The sequence below is a fragment of the Triturus cristatus genome, chromosome 5_2, assembly GCF_964204655.1.
Source record: "Triturus cristatus chromosome 5_2, aTriCri1.1, whole genome shotgun sequence".
Classification (NCBI taxonomy): Eukaryota; Metazoa; Chordata; class Amphibia; order Caudata; family Salamandridae; genus Triturus; species Triturus cristatus.
In genome coordinates this window covers 777100752-777122508 of record NC_140588.1, presented here as the reverse complement: position 1 = coordinate 777122508, position 21757 = coordinate 777100752, and the positions used below count along the sequence as shown (strand labels likewise).

Genomic DNA, 21757 nt, shown 5'->3' with positions numbered 1-21757 from the left:
AACAAGAAATGATTGGTTCACTTGAGATATTGCTGAATTGATACAGCTTATTGAATTGGGCCATAGATCAAATAAGAAAAACTAGATCCATAAAGAATTCTTTATAGAGACTGGAAAGAAAAATTAAGGAAATCTGCCCTAATATTCTTGATGACCAGTGGGAGAAGTCACAAAACTAATCTCCGAGTGCAGGTTTGCACCGGTCCGACATGTAACAGATGGTTTTAACTATATGAATTAAGGAGAATAAACTCAGTGTCCTGAAGAAGGTGGTCCAAATAAAATACACCACCGAAACGCGTCGACGCATAACTAAGTGATGTTAAATTGGGCAGGAGTCAGTACCAAACTATAGACAGGAAAAACTATCCATGTGCTATAGGCTGGCTACAAATCAAGCCTGATTAACACAGGAATGACAGTGTATTGTCTTTTTATTTTCTCCTTTTTACTTTATATGCATTTTTTTAATTGTTTTTATATTCTACATAATAATTGTGTATCATAAATGTATTTGTGAAATTGTTTAAGGTCATTTGATTGAACAAATAGAAGAATAAACTTACATGATTTTATTATCTATAAGTGCTTCACTTGTGTAGAATTTAAAGGTTGTGTGTATGAATGATAAAATGATAGTGTGAAAAATTGAATCTGCCTTTCAACCAAAGGAAATTTGTTTTTTAACTTCAGTTTATTTCGCATATTAAGCATATGGTGAGAGGCTGTCACTCCCGTTTTTGACTATAGCACGGTATTTTACTACTTGCTTCGTGCATCTGCACTCTAATTTTTTGCCTTTTAGACACTGTTAGACACTGTTGTTGTGAGTTCTCCTACCTGCGGGTGCTGGTGCTCTGTCTTTCCGCCTTCCCGCCCCGGTCCGACGCGGCAATTAGTGCCGTTGCGCGGAGGGCGGGGTACGTTTGAGCAGCACTTACGCTTAATTGGGGGCTTGGTCAGCGGTCCAGTTGGGGGAGGAGGGATATAAATTGTGCATGCCCGAGCGGACGCGCAGCGGGGGCACCGTTGGCGAGCCAAAGGCGCGCCAAAGGCAAGCCCGTCTGCGACAGGCCAGGACCCAGAACCCCTGCCCGGATGAGAGCTGCTTGCAGGTATACTTTGGAGCAACTTACGGCTTTATGCCCTCCTATTTCGAAGCAGTGTAAACATAGTATTCCGGCAGGGAACCGGTGGCATAACGAATATGCTACTTACCAGTATGCATCTGTTCTTGGCATGTAGGGCTGCTGACATTCATATCTGTGCATAGATCGCCGCCTAGTGTTGGGTCCGGATGATTGCACATTGTTGTCCTGGAAGAGTCTTCGAAGTATCACGAGATAGGTGGCTCCTCCCCTGGACTACAGTGTGCATGGGCATCCTCTCCATCCTCAGATTTTTTTTCCCCATTGTGGCAGTGATGGAGTAGATACAGTAAGTGATGACCATGCTATACAGTAATTCTGAGTGCTGCAGCCGCTACAGGCGCCGGGGAGGAGGGTGGGCGATATGAATGTCAGCAGCCCTACATGCCAAGAACAGATGCATACTGGTAAGTAGCATATTCGGTTCGAGGCATGTGGGCTGCTGAATTCATATCTGTGCATAGATTATATAGCAGTCCCTCCATTAGCGGCGGCTGCCCGTGCCAGCTGCAGCAGTCTGAAAAAGGGTCTTGAGAACAGCCTGTCCTACAGCTGCCTGCTGTTTTGAATGCACATCTACACAGTAGTGTTTAGTAAATGTATGGATAGGGGACCATGTGGCTGCTCTACATATTTCCTCTAAAGGGATGTTCCCTAGGAAAGCCATGGACGCCCCTAACTTTCGCGTTGAGTGGGCTCTGGGAGGAATCGTTAATGTGCGTTTAGCTTTTTCATAGCAAATTTGAATACATTTAACGATCCATCTGGCTATCCCTGCTTTGGAAATGGCGTTGCCCTTGTGTTGTGAAGAAAAGGCAACAAACAGTTGTTTTGTTTTCCTAAAATCCCTTGTCCTGTCTATATAGTACATTAGTCTAGTGTATGGAGCATTCTCTCTGCGACATTTTCTGGATTTGGAAAGAAAACAGGCAGTTCAATAGTCTGATTCATGTGGAACTGCGATATCACTTTAGACATGAATGTGGGGTTGGTACATAGTACAACCCTGTTTGCGTGAACCTGTATGAATGGCTCTTGAATGGTTAGTGCCTGGAGTTCACTAACTCTTCTCAACAAAGTGATTGCCACTAAGAAAGCTACTTTCCAGGTGAGGAATTGAATCTCACAGGAATGTAGAGGTTCAAAGGGTGGACCCATCAATCTGGTGAGGACCACATTCAGGTTCCACACCGGTGCCGGTGGGTGTGTTGGAGGAATCACTGGTTTGAGTCCCTCTAAGATGGCTTTGATGGCAGGCACTCTGAATAAAGAGAGGTGCTGCCTGTTTTGAAGATAGGCTGCTATTGCGGTTAGATGTATACGGATGGAGCTGTATGCCAGATTGCATCGGTACAAGTGTAACAGGTAACAGATGATGTTCTGAATGGATACATCCAGCGGATTAATGTCATTGTTTTTACAGTAAATGACAAATCTTTTCCATTTAGCCGCATAGCAAGCTCTGGTCGTGGGTCTCCTGGCCTCCTTGATGATATTCATACATTCTGGAGGCAGGTTCAGGTAGCCAAACTCTAAGACTTCAGGAGCCAGATCGCCAGGTTCAGCTGTTGCGGATCTGGGTGCTGAATTTCGCCATGGTTCTGTGTTAAAAGTTTGGGTGCCACAGTCTTTGAGGCGGCACCACGGAAAGTTCTAGTAACGTGGTGTACCATGGCTGGCGTGCCCACATTGGAGCAACCAGGATGAGTGTCATTGAGTGTTGCCTTAGTTTGCGTGCCACTAGCGGTATTAATGGCGCTGGGGGAAAAGCGTACGCAAATCTGCCTGACCAGTTCATCCATATCGCATTGCCCTGCGACTGTGGATGCGGGAACCTGGCGGCAAAGCGTTGGCATTTTGCGTTTTCCCTTGTGGCGAATAGGTCTATCTCTGGATGACCCCACTGCTGGAAGTACGGTTGGAGTACTGATGGATGTAGCTCCCACTCGTGCATTTGGTAGCTGTGTCTGCTGAGCAGATCCGCCATTTGGTTGTCCTTGCCAGGGAGGTGTTCTGCTATGAGGAACATGTTCCTCTGAATGGCCCACCTCCACATGCTCTGAGCCAGATGAGACAACTGTGGAGAGTGTGTTCCTCCCTGCTTCTGTATGTAGTACATGGCAGTCATGTTGTCCATCCGGATCAACACAACTTTGTTGCACAAGTGTACCTTGAATGCCTTCATCGCCAGGAAGATTGCCATCAGTTCCAGAAGGTTGATGTGCATCTTCTGTTGCTGTGTCGTCCATAGGCCCTGCACTGTGTAATTGAGTACATGAGCTCCCCATCCCTGGAGAGACGCGTCCGCCGTCAGTATTATTTGTGGAACAGGCTCTTGGAACAGTCGGCCCTTGCAAAGGTTTTGTGGATTCCACCAATGCAGAGAGTTGTATGCCCGACCGCTCACCAACACTAGGTCTTTCAACTGTCCTTGAGTCTGATTCCATTGACGTGCTAAGCCCTCCTGAAGCGGGCGCATATGTAGTCTCGCGTGCGGGACTATGAAGATGCAGGAGGCCATCATGCCTATCAACTGCATGAACACTCGCGCCGGAAGGGAGCATTGAGGTCTGAACTTCTTTATCAGCCGTTGCATGCTGTTGGTCCTCACTAAATTTGGCTGAGCTTTGGCTGCCAGAGTGTCTATGGTCGCGCCCAGGTACTGCCGTACGTGGGCGGGTTGAAGATGTGACTTTGGATAATTCAGTGAGAATCCCAGACTGTGAAGAAGGTGAATGGTGTGGGATATGTGGCTGGCACACTGCCTGGCTGACTTTGCCTGAACAAGCCAGTCGTCCAGGTAAGGGAAGACGTGAATGCGCTGTCTCCTTAAGTGTGCAGCCACTGTCGCTAGGCACATGGTAAAGACTCTGGGCGCCGTCGTTACTCCGAAAGGGAGGACTTTGAACTGATAATGCTGATCTTGAAGAGTGGACCTGAGATATTTTCTGTGTGATGGGTGTATGGGTATGTGGAAATATGCATCCTTTAAATCCAGTGTTGCTCGGAAGTCTCCCTGATTGAGTAACGGCAGAACCTGCTGGAGGGTGAGCATATGAAAATGCTCTGACAGAATGAATTGGTTGAGAGGTCTCAGGTCCAGTATAGGTCTGAGAGACCCGTCCTTTTTTGGGATTAAGAAGTACAGAGAGTACACCCCTGACCCTCGCTGTTCCACAGGCACGAGCTCTATGGCTTCTTTCTGCAGCATACTTAGTACTTCTTGCTGCAATAATGTCAAGTGCTCTGCGGACATAGGACGGTGTCTTGGTGGTATGTTGGGTGGATTGGATGTTAATTCCAGACAATAACCGTACTGGACAATTTCTCTGACCCACCTGTCTGTGGTGATGGATCTCCAGACTGGCAGGAACTGTTGGAGTCTCCCCCCGACCGGTGTTATGTGGGCAGGGGGCAGTGACAAGACGTCACTGTTTGTTATTGGCGGAGGACCTGGTGTTGTGTCCCCGTCCTCTGCCTTTGGTGCTGGATCCACGATATCCACCCCTATTGTTTTTATTATAGGTACTCTGGGTACCTCCTTTACTGTACTGCTGCAGGGACCCCTGACCTCTAGCTGCGCCTGTATTCCCGGGGCGACGAAAGGAGCCACTCCGAAACTGCTACGACTGTAGAGCCCCCATAGATTTCGCAGTTTGTGTCCTTTTTAATCTTTTCCAGTGTAGCGTCAACCTCGGGCCAAATAAAAAGTCTGGGTTGACTGGTTGATTCAAGATATTATTTTGAATCTCAGGTTTGAAACCTGATATTCTCAGCCATGCGTGCCTCCTCAACATCACACTAGTGTTGATTTCCCTTGCTGCAGTGTCAGCTGCATCTAGTGCGCATTTGATGGACGCATTTGTAATGAGTTGCCCCTCTCTGATGAGGAGCTCCGCTCCATCTTTGTATTCATCTGGTAGGTGTTCTAGCAGTGTTTCTAGGGTATCGTAGTGTGACCTGTCGTATCGGGCCAGGAGTGCCTGAGTGTTGGCAATGCGCCAGATGTTTGCTGCTTGTGCTGCTATCCTTTTGCCTGATGTTTCCAGCACTTTGGACTCCTTGTCTGGAGGAGGAGCATCACCTGTAGTCTGCGAGTTAGCTCTCTTGTGAGCATTAGAAACTACCATGGAGTCCAACGGCAATTGACCCTTAATGTAAGGCCGCTGTCTCGGACTCGGTAAATCCCAGTCTGTTGAGTTTTCCACCGATTGCACCCCAATCCTCACTGGAACTTCTCGTTAAAATAAGATCCGGCTCTCCTCTGGACCCATGTCCCGCAAAGTTTCTAGCTAAAATAGCTCGTGCTATTAACCCACTGGGTAATCCAATTCTAAACTGCTCATTGCGAACAGGGATTGTGCCGTCTGCCTGGAAACAGGCAATGGTTATTCCGCTCGCTCCTGAAGAAACCTTTGTTAGATCGGGATATCCATGCTAATTATCGACCTATCTCTCTGCTCCCTGCCCTGGCTAAAGTTGCAGAAAAGCATGTTCAGTCTGTCCTTTCACATTTTGTGGAGGCCTACGGCCTCTTGCACCACACCCAATCCGGCTTCCGTGCGAATATGAGCACAGAGACTGCTCTGTTGGAGGTGGTGGAGGCCATCAAGGAAGTTCAGGACTCTGGGGGAAAGGCACTGCTGGTGCTACTAGATCTTTCTGCGGCGTTTGACACCGTTCCTCATGACCGCCTATTGACCCGCCTTGTGGAGATTGGGGTTGGAGGAACGGTGTTCAAATGGTTCAAGTCCTTTCTGACCAACCGCCAACAGACAGTCTGGGCCCCTCCGTACTCTGCGACAGTGCCGCCTCTGGAAGTGGGAGTTCCTCAAGGATCTATATTAAGTCCGATCCTTTTCAATACCTATATGTCTCCTCTGGCTGCGCTAGTCGAATCGTTTGGAGCCCAGATTGTTTCTTACGCCGATGACACCCAGCTTCTTTTCACGTGCAGTAAAGATATGGATTTCAAAGGAGACCGTATTAAGAGCTGCTTGGCCGCGGTCTTTACATGGTTCCAATGCAATCAGCTAAAATGCAACTCAGATAAATCGGAGGTTCTTTTCTTCGGTTGCCCTCCTGATCCATGCTGGAGGTCTTGGTGGCCTGCTGATATGTTTCCCCCTGCTGATGTGGCCTCGGTGGCTAAAAATCTTGGCGTTAAGATGGATAATTGTCTCACCCTGAAACCTCAGATTATGAGCCTAGCTGGTCAATGCTTTGGCATTTTAAAAATGCTAAGAAAATTTCTTCCTGTTCTTTCCATCGCCCACAGGAAGATCACGGTGCAGGCCATGATAGGCTCTAGGCTTGACTATGCCAATGTCCTGTACCTGGGTCTTCCCAAGTTTCTTCTCTCACGCCTACAGGTTGTGCAAAACTCGGCCTATCTTTGGCCTTAGCCACCGTTCCCATGCCACTGGACTACTGCAATCTTTGCACTGGCTCCCCATTCAGAAGCGCATTGAATTCAAGGCACTTACCATGGCATTTAAAACTCTTCATGGCATTGGCCCCCTCTATATGAGAAAGAGGATAGGTTTTCATCGACCTACCAGAGCCTTGCGCTCTGCGTCACTGTCCCTTACCGTGGTCCCGGCAATCAGGCGCGCCCGGATCGGAGGGCGTTCCTTTAAATACCTAGCGCCACTCGCCTGGAATGCCCTCCCTCTGGTGCTAAGAAAGTGCGACAACTTGACCTTTAGAAAGAAGCTCAAAACTCGGCTGTTCAGCCTGTAAGTCTTCCTCCCCGCAGAAGCTTTATGGTCTTGGGTCTGTCAGCGCCGGGACACTCTGCTTGAGTAGCTGAGCGCTTAACAAAACTCTTGATAACAAACTCTTGATAACATGTACATTGGGTCTCCTGGGGCTGGTTTGTATTTCTTCTCTATTCTCGGGTTCAATACCCGTGCCCTGGTTGTCCTTAGCATGTTTAATAACCCCTTTTAACATTGGTAGAGTCTTGACCGTTCTTTCTGATGTGGAGAACGTGTCCACCAAGAAATCCTCCTCCACAGAGTCAGAATGAAGTTCCACTCCGTGATTGGCAGCCGCCCTTTCAATGAGGGCGTTAAAAGCAGCAGTATCTTCAGTGGGAGATGGTTTGATATTATAAAGATGAGTGTCAGGAGCATTTTGTGGGTCTCCTGGGTCATTAGGGTCTCCCCATGCTTGATCTTGGTCTTGCTGTTGTTCATCGGGGTCATTATCAACAGGATAAGTGGTATCATCCTCAATATAGCCCTCTCCTGCATCCGCCTCAGAGTGTGTGGGAGAAAAGGATGGTGGTTCCTGATCATAGGTGTGGTAAGGTTCTACAAGCACTGGTGTCGAACCTGACGCCATGTTCCTTTTTAGTGGAATCTTGAATGAGTCCAAAGCCTTTTCTGGAACAATTCTCCGCTTGCGGAACAGCCTACCAGTGTCGGCGTCGATAAACTGGTCCTGTGAGTCTTCGACATCGGTTCATTCCGTGGACACTGTTCTTTGTTGTTCGATACTCTTCCTAAGTTCGAACATCTTCGGTGCCCCTGGTGGTGGTAATCCGAACTTGGTCGGTGCCGGCGCAGAGTGAGCCTTGGCGACCTTGTGCGGTTCGGGACCCGTTTTCGGTTCGAGAGTGGCCCGTTCCCTGATGCGCTTTAGGGACTCCGACACCTGTTGCAAAGTGAATGCAGACGGTGCTTTGGAACCGACAGGCTCTTTGGAGACGGGCCTTGACGCGGTCTCCGGTTTCTTTCCAGCCTTCGGGTTTTCGATCCGAGATTTTGGCAGTCTCAGCACTCTTCGGTGTTGATGTAGTCGGATCGACCACCTTGACCTTGGTGCCCCAACCGTCGGTGCTATAGTCCGTTGCGTCTTCTTGGGACCGAGGGCCTTCCTCTGTTTCTCGGTGCCGAAGTCCTTTTTTGTTTTCTCGGTACTGAAGTCCTTCTTTCTTTGGTCGGCTCCGACGTCCTTCTTCTGTGTCGACGGATTGGAGGGCTTCAATGCCTTTGATCCGACCTGAACCAGTTGCACTTTTGGTTTCGATTTGACCGGTGCTGGTTTTGGTTTCGATTTCACTGAATCGACTCCAATCTTTTTTGATATTTCTGGCTCTTTTGAAATGTTCGAAGCCAGGCCTTCAGGCGGGGCTGTAGAACGATCCGACCGATCTTGGGTAAGGCCCGCAGGCGATCCCTCGACCTGAGCCTTATCAAGACTATCTCCCTCGGCCTCCGCATCGACGGATTGGCCTAGCTCCTCGCCTGAGCGATCTTCCTCGGCCCCAAGGGCCTCATCGTCGTCTCCTACTTCGTCGACGACGTCTTCGTCCTCGAAGATCACCTCATCATTGTCGTCATATTGGGAGTCCTGCTCCGAAGCATGGCTCGAGACTATCTCTTCGACGCTCTCGACTTCATCCTCGGTGCTGAATATGTTAACCGGGTTAGGCGCCGATTGTTTGGCCTCCAATCTAGCCGCCCGTCGATTCCGAAGTGTCTTCTTTGACCGGAACCGGGCGCAGGCCATACACCTGGACTCATCATGATCCGGTGATAAACATTTGTTACACACCGGATGGACATCGATGTGTGGATATTTCGCGTGGCATAGAGGACATCTCTTGAAGGGAGTCCTCGATTCCATCTTCGAACGTCGATCGATGTTCGGACCGAAACTCTGTCCGAGAAGGGTGAATAAGTCCGAGAACAAGTATAATAATTTATCGATACCGAACGCAAACAATACCGACGATATCTAAAGGCTTTTGGCCTTACATAAAGTTTTCCTAACTTGAGCTAAGATAAGCACATCCGAACCCAATGGCGGAAAAAAACAATCTGAGGATGGAGAGGATGCCCATGCGCACTGTAGTCCAGGGGAGGAGCCACCTATCTCGTGATACTTCGAAGACTCTTCCAGGACAACAATGTGCAATCATCTGGACCCAACACTAGGCGGCGATCTATGCACAGATATGAATTCAGCAGCCCACATGCCTCGAACGTGCAGCCACTGCCCTTTTATGTCTGTGACAGGCCTTAAGACCAGAGATAGCGGCCAAGTCTTGAACTGCTCTCTGATAAACTGTAGGTCTCTACGGAAACAAACTTGAAATTTATGATTATCCGAGGGATGCCCAGCCAGACGTGCTATTCCTCACGGAGACCTGGCTAAATGAGGACTCTGCTCCTAATATTCGGGAAGCCCTTACTCAGGATTATGGTATTACCAGCATTGACCGCATGTCTAATAGAGGCTGAGGAATCACCATTGTATATAGGCTAGCTATCCAGTGCACCCTAGAACTTACAGAGATCGAGGAGTGTGAAGCTGTTTTTTTTCTCCATCATGGCACCCTTAAATTGTTGTATAAAGGGGTTCCTGATCTATCGTCCTCCAGGGTCCCACCCGCGCTTTGAGCCCAGCCTGATAGAGCAGATAATGTAACCCGCTTTACGTTATGCCAAGTTGCTGTTGGTGGGGGATCTGAATTTGCATTTTGATGATCCATCTAATAATGGTGCGCAGGAGGTCTGCCAGGCATTTTCAGCTGACGCTCAAATCCGATCTGCCTACTCACCAACTTGGCCATTTATTAGACTCGATCTTTGCTAACTGGGATGCCTTACAAATTGAACCCCCGATCCCAGTTCCATGGTCTGACCATTTTGTGGACCCTTTTGGGATCATGCTGCCCCAGTCTGATGTGTAATATAAAAAGGGTACCTCCAAACTGCTGAGGAATTGGGCAAAGTTCTCTACACCTAGCTTTAATACGGCCCTACAAAAGGGCGGGCCGCCGGGGGGCACTGATATTGTGTCTGCATGTGATGCACTCGATAGACGCATCCTGGAGGCACTGGATAGCACGGCTCCTTGGTCCTTGAAAGCACCAGGTAGGCAGCTTAAAACCGCTCCCTGGTTTAGCAATGAACTCAGAATTGCTAAATCAGCATGTAAGTGCCTCAAGAGAGCTTGGAGGAGGAACTATGATGTACCTGCTAAAAGTGAATATAAATCTAGTTAAAAAAAATATCATGCCATGATTAGGAAAGCGCGGGCCACCTATTACAGCAATAGGATCGAGACAGCCGAGAACTCCTCGAAAGAACTTTCCACTATTTTGAAAGAGATTACATCATTTGCAAGAGACCAGCTCCTGATGTCAGTTCAGCTGACTCTTGTAATAGGATAGCAGATTTCTTCGCGGAGAAGGTGGGAAAGATCTACGCCACCTTCCCTGACTCTGCTCAACAGGGATGCATTAGCAGTAAAGGGGTACCCAGGTTTCCAAAGGCGGATTGCCTCTGACTTTGGAGTCCCCAGTGGGGACATACTTAACAAAGTAGCCCTTGGTATTAAGTCCGGCTCACATAGAGATCCGGCCTCCCCCAAGATCCTTAGCGGGAGTTTAGCTGTAATAGAGCCCTATATTAGACATCTTCTTGAGCTTTCATTTTCATCAGGAATTGATGGAAAGAGGCTAATGTCATTCCTTTAAAAAAGAAATCGAACATCTGTATGAGTCAGCTGGATAATCTTCGCCCCATCTCCCTCCTGCCCTATTTTGCGAAAGTAGCAGAGAAGGTGGTAAACATCCAACTGACCGTGCATATTAATCGCCATAACCTTCTCCACCCTACACAATCATACGAACACTACTGAATCGGCTCTGCTCTTATCTACGGAAACGATCCGTAGGCAGGTAGATGCAGGACAGGCGGTTGCTCTAGTCCTTTAAATCTCAGTGCCGCTTTCGACACGGTTGCCCATCACACGCTGCTTCAACGCCCGAGAGGAGGAGGCGTGGGCGGTAGGGCGATGGAGTGGTTATGTTCCTTCTTACGTGACTGCAGTTTTCAGGTGTCACAGAAACCTTTCCTCTCTAAAAGCGTCAAGTTGGACCAAGGGGTCCCGCAAGGCTCCATACTTAGCCCAACTCTCTTTAATCTCTACATTACCCCACTGGCTGAGATTGTAGGGAAGTTTGGAGTCAGTGTGGTGTCATATGCGGACGACACTCAGCTTGTGCTGACTATTACTCAAGACTCTGAGGAGGCAGCATTAACTTCTCAATGTGTCTTCAGGAGTTGGCGTCCTGGATGGCCTTATATTGCCTTAAACTGAATGGAAACAAAACAGGTTTTAGTGATAGGTAAGGCCCTCTCGATCTGGTCCTCTGCTTGGTGGCCCCAAACCTTGGGCCCGACTCCATCTCCTAAGGACCAGGTAAAGAACCTGGGGATGTGGTTGGACACCAAATTGTCTTTTGAGATTCATACCAGGCGAGTGACAGGAAATTGTGTTTGGGTCCTGCACACTCTCCGGAAGACCTTAGATATACTCCCAGTGTCAGCAAGAAAAACTATTGTCCACGCCCTTGTGACATTTCGTTTTGACTACGGAAATGCTCTGTATCTAGGAGCCAACATTAAATGTGTTCAGAGACTCCAGCACATTCAGAATGCGGCTGCACGTCTCGTATTAATGCTTCCGAGGAGAGCCTCATCTAGTAAGGCCATGGCTTCCCTGCATTGGCTTCCGGTGAGGGAACATGTTTTGTTTAAAGCCATGTGTGTCAGCCATCGTATTATACAGAAGAAGGGCCCTTCCTGTCTGCATGACAACCTTACCCCGTATGTTCCTACGCAGGGCTTAAGATCTAGTGGGACAGGTCAGGTCAGCATCCTGAGCATCAGAAGAGCCAGGATGGGCGGACGCTCTTAGCTTTTTAGCAGCCTCCCATTGGAATAAGCTCCCGATAGAGCTTTGGCTGGAATCGTCGGAGACTGTTTTTCTGAAAAAGCTCAAGATGTGGCTTTTTCCATCTGGCTACTCCACTGTCTGACTTCTCTCTGTGCTGTCCTTTTTCTGAATCAGGTCCTTGTCGCAGCACGGGGACGCACTAGCTAGTGCAGCCATGCGCTTTATAACTTTGATTTGATTGTCGTGCTGTCTTTATTTTAGTTGGGTCCTGTGGCATGCTTCTTGTCTTTCAGTGGGATATCCCCTCTCTGGTCATGTTCAGGTTTCAAATAAGGCAGTATGGCATCTGGGTGGCACCAGTGTCTAGAAAAATGGCACTATGCTACCAAATACAGTTTGGTGCGAGGAACCTCAAACCAACTCAGATTTTGTGACAGTGTGAGCGTGTTCCAACTAATCCTAGGCGGTTTACCCACCCAGATGTTTAAAGAGTAGGCTTCTCAAATAAGTGAAGAAACTATTCACGAAAGGAATGGGAATGTTCATAAAAAGGTAAAGAAGCCTAGGACGTAACACCATCTTGATTATAGCTACTTTACCTGTCATTAACAGTGAGGGTTTAATTCAGCACTGTATCTATATGGTAAACCTATTAAACAAGGGAATCATACCGCCGCATCTCTGTTACCATCAAATGTGATGCATAGACACTCAAGAGTCTTACTAGAATAGTAAGATCATCCACATCAGAATAAACTTTAAACTCAACCAGCAATATGCTGCCCCAAATGGCAGGTATATTGTGTTGGGTGGCATGATCACGGACCAGAGAGTGGCTATAGCAAACTCAAGCTATACATGACTTAATTCACCTAGTTCTTCTGGCTCTTCAACACATTCGGACTCAGACTATGATCTGGGGTGGGAATCTCAATATGGTTCAACCGCTAACATTTTAGAGTGAATCTGTGAGGGTCTGTGCCACTCAGGGACAATTGAGTCACCTGCGGACATGCTGTATCCACTCTTTGGCATTCTAAATAGGCTAGCACTTGTTTACATTTGGTGGGGGCTGTTTATTTCCCTAAAACCACCCCTGGCTGCCTCACCAGAAATCTGAAAGGACATAAGGGTGCTGCCATATTAGATTTTCCTCAGTACCTATGGCTTATCGGAAAACATCAGGAGCTGAGGAAGAACAGAAGAGGCCTGGACCGGCTGTTTGTGACCACTGAAGGGTCAGTTGGCTGACCACCTATGTGGCTACACGGACACAATAAGCTGCAAAAGGCGTTTTTCTTGGAGTGCCCAGCTGCCAAGTAGCAACTGGTAGCCTCTGCTGGAGTGAGTCCTGGCCCCTATGTGCAGTCCGGATGCCCTTCAAGCCTTGGAAGAGACCTAGAACAACTGCTTCAGAAGTCTGAAAAGACGGCACTTGACCTTGGGAGCCTCTGCGTGACCTTGTGGCAAGGTGCACGATTTGGAGAGGACTTTGTTAGATACAGCTCCAGGCTTGATTCGCTGGAGTATTCTGAGCTCCATAAAAAAATGAAGCCTGAAGGTGGCAATCTTGACCTGGTGGAGGAGCTAAAAGGAGGAGGACATTAGTGGGTGCAAATGGCTAACTAACTGCAGCCTTGCCCTATAGAGGATTTTGGCTTCCATTTCCAAGACCAGGTGAGAAGGTAAGATCCTTGACCGGGATGACCTACTTGAGGGTATCCAACCTGTGCTCCTTCGAGATGAGACAGAAATTGAGCACGGGCCCCAGTCAACTGCGAGTAGTGACGTCCGATTGGCACTTTACTATTTCTTCGAGCTGTTGGAAAAAAAAAAAAATCATATCTCCTGTTCCACTAATTGGATTTAACTCATTTTGGTGTCATTTCTTTTACTACAGTTCTCTTTTTTGGGAAACTGATAGTACATTTTTTTATAGCATGTGCTGACTTTGTTTTGGTGCTGCTAAATACTTTATACACTTTTCTTGTAGAATCAGTCTTGAAAGTTTTTTACTGGACGCCTATCACTTTTAGGCATTGGCATAACCAATTAACAGCATGTAATTGGCCTGAAATTCATCGTCCCTGTAAAAATTGAGAGCCCTGTGAGGATCCAACCAGTAAATGTAGAGATGGATTAAAGGAAGGCAGGGTGAAAGCCCCACATGGAGCGGACAGAAAACATTTGGAAGGGACATAGCCATCATCCTCAGAACCAGCTTATTTGGAAAGAAAAAATGATTGTGAAGCAAACAGACAAAGCCTCTCTCTTACAATAGAGTCTGGCTAGGTACACAAAGAAAGATGAAAGCCCTTCCAAATGCCTACTGCAAATTCCTATAGAGCTAAAGAAATCACAGCATGCTTGACAGATGCGCCTAAAGGAGATCAACATCCTCCCTGGAGTACAAAGGCTCATAACAGACCAACATCTAGTATAAACAGATTTAGTGGAGGGATGACGTCCTGGCAGAATGATGTCCCCCTACCTCTGCACACTTATCAAACTCCTATTGCCCTGCTCAATACTGCCATGTTAGCGGAGACGCTGGAGATTGGGATCCAGGACTTGCTCCTCAGACAGCAAGAGGATGTCTGTTTTGAGCCCAAGGCATAAAGCTCGCTGCCCCGCAATTCGAGGAAGCAGAACAGTAGACTGTGAGCATTCTACCAGACAGGAAAGAGATACACCAGAGGCGAGCCAGATAGGGAAAAGATGCACTGAACTACTTCAATATAGGGACACACTTCATGGTCGGCCAGCTGGTGACAACTGAGGTAGTAGTCAGCACTCACATTCAGGGAACCTGCAAGTGATTGACAACCAACCCAAAATTGTAAACCCAGGCCAAAGCCCACACCCAGTGCTCTACAACTGGCTGACATAGGGCACGAGTCCATGCCTTAGTTAACTTACCACATCACAGTTGTGTTGTCTGGGAGGATCTGATCAACTGCCAAGGGATGTTAAGGATGCCTCCCATGCTGGATAATCGCCTGAAGCTTGCATAGGTTGATGGGACATCCCTGCTCAGTTGGAGACTAAAGTCCGCCGATCTCCAAATCTTCCAGATGTGTAACTCAACCTAGAGTGGAGGCAACAGTTGCCACAGTGGATACCTCTGGTGAAGGGCAGAAGGGTCTTTCTCTCTTGGGATTCCCCATAACTGAATGTCCTTCGCGGGCTCCAGGGAAATCTAGATATTTTCCTGCAGTTTGTCCTAATACTAAAAATACTGTGTGGGGAGACATCACTGGAAGGCATGCATGAGCTTGCGGGTGTAGACCAACAAGACGCAGGAAGTCAGGAGACCCAACAAACAAAGGACTATCAAAGCTAGAGGAGTGCCCATGCTGGAAATATTAGGATCATATCCAGAGACCTCTGGGGAGGCGAAAGGCTCTGAAAAACAGTGTCAAACACCTCTCTGATGAAGGACACAAACTGCGAAGATTCTGCCTTCAAAGTGAATTGTGGAGTTAGATGAACATAACTATTACTGCAAACGCCACCATCACAGTGGTAAAAACGTAGGGTGCTGATATTAGCCCAAAGGGGGGGGGCGAGGGAGGAAGAGTGTAAACTCCTAGTGGCTGGAACCCACACACTCCAGGTACCTCCTTGTGTGTGATATGCATGAAAATACATGTCCTGCAAGTAGAGTCACCCAGTTCTAGAGAAAAAGCAGCTGAACAGTTACAGCATCTTAAATTTCTCCTTGCAATGAAAATCCCCAAAACGGAAAATAGGAAGACACTGCAATCCTTTTGGAGTATAAGAAAATATCAGGAGTAACATACTTCCCGATCTCTTGATCTGGAACCAGACCCACAGCTCTCTGCTCAGAGGGCCAAGGCTTCCTGTTAGAGAATGTGAGAGTGCTCACCTGAAAACTAGAGAGGACAGGCAGAACTGAGAGGGTTTTAAATCCTGGAAATGGAGGGCATAACCCTATTGATGATGTGGAGGTCACATCGGGCTGTGGAGATGACTTGTCATGCCCCAAGATGTGATCCCAGCCTCCCACATCTCACACGTGCTAACTTGTGGGTGAGCTAAAGTGGTTTTGCAGGTAGTAAGGAACAAGAAGAGAAGTAATCTCAGCAAGATGATTAGAAATGTTTGCCTATCTGAATAAGCAACTAGAGAACATCCTCAGCTTTTTTTGGCCTTTTGTGAAAGAAGCCATCTTCTCTGCCACAGGCCCAGAGGTGCACCTCAAGTCCACAACCAGTGAAAATTCGAACTCATTAGTTTTTAGAAGGGCTAAATAGAGAATAGCATCTGTCCTAGTAAATTGGTCACTTCACAACTATCATCATCGCTGTTAGACCTGGCACTTTTTGCAGGTTTATCCCCAAAAGTTTTGATTTTTGCCTCCTATTTTTCTGACCCTTTTTGTTGGCTATAGGATTCTGGGCACTATACCACTGCTGATCTATGTGAGGTTATGACAATTGCCTAGTTGGCAAAGTTATTTATGTGATTGTGGTCCAATGTGTTTTATCTACAATATACTAGATTTTTGTATACTACTCTGTGGAGTCTCTTTTGTGGTGTATTTATTGTGCCACTGGTGTGTGTTCTGCAAACACTTTACACATTGCCTCTGGGATATCGTGCAAAGATACCAAGGGGGTGAGCGGGGTTCTCGAGTGTGTAACTTCCTTACCCTAACTAGAGTGGTGGGTTCTGCCTGGCTTAGGTGCATACCCTAGACAACCAGAAACCCCATTTCTAACAGTCGACATGACCAATATAATCTGCCATTTGTATATGGTCTGAGACTGAGCCAGCATCCAGCTAAAAAGAGGATTAAAGATCTCGCAAAAGTTCTTTGGGGACTTCTTTTACCTCCAACTCCACTGGATGCTGAGGGAGCACTCCTGGCAATTTCTGTAGTCAGGGGTGCTGTAAAATGTGTCCTTAGAAGAAACAGGACAGGCTATGGAAAGGATGGTACAGACAGCATCACTGATGAGAGGTAACCTTGAGAGCAGGTGATCTGCATATCATAACCTGCTTGTCAGTTCTTTCTGGCCAAAGGTGATTTACAGTACTTTCTCCTGTGCATCCTTAATGATGTATGAAGGGTTTGAACAAGATGTGTTTTCATCTCCCAACTACGGTCCATTAATTTTTGGGATACAAACAGTTAACACTGACCCTTAACATTCAATAAGTTTAGTAATTTTGGTAGACCACCCTCCCTCCTATTTTACTGCAGGTTATCAAACGTAGTCAAGAACTGGTTTACTGTACTCACATTAAGCATCCGTTACATATTTCTCTGCCAAAAGGGACATTTTCCCTCTACTGAGGTATGCCCTGAGCCGCCCTTGGAAGTTGAAGTCTGCTGTTCTTGCTCTTACGTGGCTCGAAAGACTTCTTTCCTCAACATGAGTTCAAGAAACTTGTGCATCATGTAAAGGAGACTGGAGCACAACTTTGTTATCTGAGCCAATAACATGGTCACATACATCACACCTGGGTTCATGTGCGTTGTGAATGCGCGAGTGTAACAGCAAATTATAGGACAACATCACACTTGGGCAAGTCACACTTGGGTAGTGGATCTAAATTCTTCCTGCTATGCTCCTTATGCAACTGGCTGGGTCTTGCATGCAAACCGGGACATCGCCGTCTGTTACCCCACATAAATATGTTGGAGGAAGGAATATAAGGCCCATGTCACTGCTTGGCAAACTGACAACCAGCATACCACGTCTCAGAGGGGAAGTAGTGGCTCATCCTCTCAAATGAGCTCAGAAACCCTCAAAGGTACATTTGCCTGCTAGTCTGTAGCAGTGTTTGATGCATAGTTTACTGTTCCTACTGCCCATCCACTCAGTTCTAGAATGCTCTACCTGATAGAATTGTATCCAGTATACAATCTTCATTGCTTTTCGTGTTATTCTGTGATGTTAACATCTCTGTGGATTCACCAGATAACCCTGATTACTTTGGATTGTAAAGGGTACTACCAATAACACTACTCACATACTTACTCAACCTATTATTCTGGTCCAATCAATTGGCTATTCCTTTCTCCGCCATTCTACCAATTAAATCGGTCACCTATCCTGCCCCTATTGTGTCCTCCCACCGCGTGGAGGGGAGTTGGCCTAACGGCTAGGGCGGTCTACCTCGAATCTGGGGATCATGGTTAGAGTCTCGGCAACGACGCTGAACATCCTGTGGTTCTGGGCAAATCACTTAATCTCCCCGTGCCAAACAAAAATTAATGTGTTCTCATGGAACGCAACTGGTGCTCGTGTAACGCGTTCTGATACCAAATACCTTCAGGTCAAGTTCGTGCTATATAACACTCAGTAAAAAAAACAAACAAAAAAAAAAAAACAAGCAACCCTTCACTCAAAGAAAACTCATTCATAATGCCCAGGCAGCTTTTAATGATGAGAAAATGATCAATTCCCCCAACTCTGCCAAGGAAATATTTAAAATTGTTACTTCCTCTTTTTGTTGGTCTCTACTGATAACACATCTCAAGACTTGTGATTCACTGTGAGATGTTTTTCAAAGCAATTAAAATCCACCCATTCATCTGGGCTCACTCAGTATGGATTGTTCCAGAACTCTACAGAAGTTCTACAAAATGCCACAATTCAAAAATGGAACTTTACATATGTTTGGGGATTGCCCGTCTATAGGAAAAACAGTTAGGAAGCAGACCATCTTTAGGTGGATTTATGCGGGGCTAGTCAGGTGCAGAACCATTCAACTACTTCTACCCATCAAATCGGGATACTGATTCATAACTATAATCCCACATCACAACTTCCTCTCCCAATAAAAAGCTGGAAAATTAGTCAATCAACATTCCAGTTTCTTAGATTTGCAAAACATCTTGGGCCCCGGCCTAGCAGGATTCGGTTAACTGCATTGCACGGTGTTGGCGCTCCTATCAATTCTTGATGACCTCTGTCTGCTGACTGGTCAGCACGATCTGCTGATGTAATTGTACTTCTTGATCTGTCAGCATCTTCCGTCGTCTTTGTGAAATTGGCATTTACAGATATCAACTTAGAATGGATCTCAGAATTTCTAAAAGGGCAGATCCAAGCAGGTTTCCTTCCTCCTTACAAGTCTGTTTTCCTCAAGTTTCCATCAAGAGTACTAAAAGGATCTGCTTTTACTTGGACTTATATATATGACTTCTGCAGACAATATAGTGACAATATACAGATTTTCTTTTGGATTGATGACATTCCTTCTCCATATATTTCCAACTTTCTCAAGTCTCATTGCTGTGGTAGCCTGAATGATCCGTGTATCTTGCAGCTAAATAATGGCATTCGCTCATACTCTGTCTGATGACCATCTTCACTACAGAAGGTCTTTGAAGACATTTATTTTCTTAATATTTCTGTGATGGTGCTTAGTCTGCGACCAGTCTATCCCAAAGCACCTGGATAGCCTCACAGAAATCCACCTCAAGATGGTCTGCTTCCTAAAGGTTTTGTCTACAGACAGGCCACACCTAGCCAAACTGATTATGTAAAGTCGTAATGTTGAATTTGTTATGGCCACGAGGCAGTCTAGGATCAAGCCTTTAAAGTCACTGCTCCTTTTTAAAAGGAGAGGACTTGAGAAGAAAGCACCATGAACAGTATTTTTCACAATATTTGTGTAATAAATGTTTCTTACAATGTATGGGTGTGACAGAGAAACTTCTTGGAAGCCCTTGAATAAAAAATGTCTCGCTTTTGGACAAAAGTGATCCTCTGAAACACCAAGAAGAAATACCAGTGGTGTCACCTACCCATTGGCGCAAGATCTGGGAAGGTGCATCAACGTGACCAACAAGCAGCAGCCCAAAGAACCGGACCTTCCTACAGCAGAAATCTTGCCTCTGAGGTTGCACTGTTCGACTTATAAACTGCTGACATTTAAATAACTCTGATCTGTACTGCTGAAATGTAAAAATAGCTTCAAAATCACAGATTTACCCAAATATCAAATCTTTACATTTGTTCATGATATTATCCACCTTATGACCACTACAAGATGTGACCAAAATCATATATGGAATCGAGGCTGTTGGTATGGAGTGTCAGAAATCAAAAGAGGATGGGAAAAAGCACCAGCAAGCATGTGTATCAGATTGCTCTGAAACAGCTCTCAGATTGTACTTCATTGAAACCAATACAGGACTGTCATCTCCCCCATCTACTGTGGCGACTGATTTGATTAGAAACTCAGTTTTACCATCTCCATTAACTTGTTCCTCAGAGACTTTCTCCAAAATAGCCATCAGATGCCTATCACCTCTCTGGTCAGATTCACTTAACTGGAGGACAGCCCTTACTCAAACTATGGACTACAAGATCCATTACTGATGCAGGACCTGAGACACATTCCCTTATCAAACCCATGTTTGATCAGAAATGGTATGAGATTTATTAGCTGGTTGTACAATGCCCTTCAGCATCACACACATTTGGATTTGCAGCCTCTCTGAGCTTTTTGGGAGACTGAAATAGGGTGGTTAGTCCACAATAAGGAATGGGATAATTGTGTATTCCTAAACTTCATGTAACGAAGTTACGCTCAATTACATTTTTGCCCTGATGCCGGTTCCTCTTATGCTTGCTGCACTGCTGTTTTAAGTGATCTCCACCATATGCTACAGACATGACCATCTTTAGCAACTCACTAGTCTGAAGTTCTTAAGTAGACTAATATTACTGGTCTAGCACGTGAGGATTTTTGTGAGCCCCATGCCTTGGGATTATAGAATAGACTTAAAAATAATAGGATGGCAGCCTGCTTTTTAGGTCTTAAGCTCATTAGTAGCTAAAAGGGAAGTCATTTCGAAAGGCAGCAACCCTCCCTTGTCCAAGGCATGGCACCAAGCTGATATACAATGGGCAGCCAAGGGCCTCTTCCCTGCTTGGTATGTAGGGACCGAGGAAGAGGAGAGTACAGGCCTATGGTAACACTCAATCGCCAGAGATTGGAACGACTTGCTATCAAACCTCAAAGACATTCCCAAAGATGACACTGTCACCATAGATCTACTAGAGCCACCCTGTTTTGAATACAGGCAGAACCATACTCTGACTTGAGATTCTGAAATCATTGATCACAGAGTAAACACTGACTTTTCTGTTCACCTGACCCATATTCCTAGCCATTTTACTTTCCTTTATTGTTCCCCATTGTACTTCCACTGAAGCAAGCATTTTTTAAATTACATGCTCTCTACCCACCTCCCACGGCGTTGTGACTAGCACTGTTGTGGCACCTCCTTGGTCATTTTGCTTTCGTACTTCACATTCGCTCTCTGACCATGGTTAAAATTATGTTCCATGTTAATTGCAATGTCACCATAATCAGGGATTATACCGTGGTTCATGAACAACTACACATTAGTACACGAAAAGCACATTTATATTTGGTATTGGCAGGCTCGAAAAACCTTGATAAGAAAAATACAATAAGAAGTGCAGTTTAGAAAGAACTGAAAAACTCACTTCTGAAACTTCTCCATTAGCTTTTTCACCATCTTGTCCGTGATACCTGGATAGGACGATTCAGCTATATTGATACTTTTCTCAAGTTCTTCAATCGCATTTTTTCGAGTTGTATTATTTCGGTCTTGTTGTTTCAGCTAGAATGTAAACATTGGTAAAATGTTACCACAGTATGTATTTATTACATATTGTATGAAAAATATTTTGGTATCGGGACTCACCTCGGCAAAAATTGGTGCGATTATCATAGACAATGAGCTCAATGTTTTCACAAGATCTTGATCCTGTACAACAGTAAAACATAGTCAGCCATTGGTCAACTTAGCATTCACCAGATATGTTAACATTTCGTTTTCTGAATATAGAATTTTATCTGTGCTGTAGATTTTCTAATTTTCAGTTATGGAACAC

At 46.1% G+C, this 21757-nt stretch overlaps 1 protein-coding gene across 2 annotated transcripts in view; it reads right to left on the bottom strand.

Annotated features, from left to right (window-relative positions):
• The window catches only part of STK26 (serine/threonine kinase 26), a 191262-nt gene that overhangs the window by 10852 nt on the left and 158653 nt on the right, over positions 1-21757 (bottom strand). For both annotated transcript variants that reach the window (XM_085607891.1, XM_085607890.1), the window contains exons 9-10: positions 21568-21630; positions 21347-21483 (exon numbers count right to left, since the gene is read on the bottom strand). In XM_085607891.1, the coding sequence (XP_085464017.1) occupies positions 21347-21483; positions 21568-21630 (200 nt within the window). The remainder of the gene's footprint in view (positions 1-21346; positions 21484-21567; positions 21631-21757) is intronic.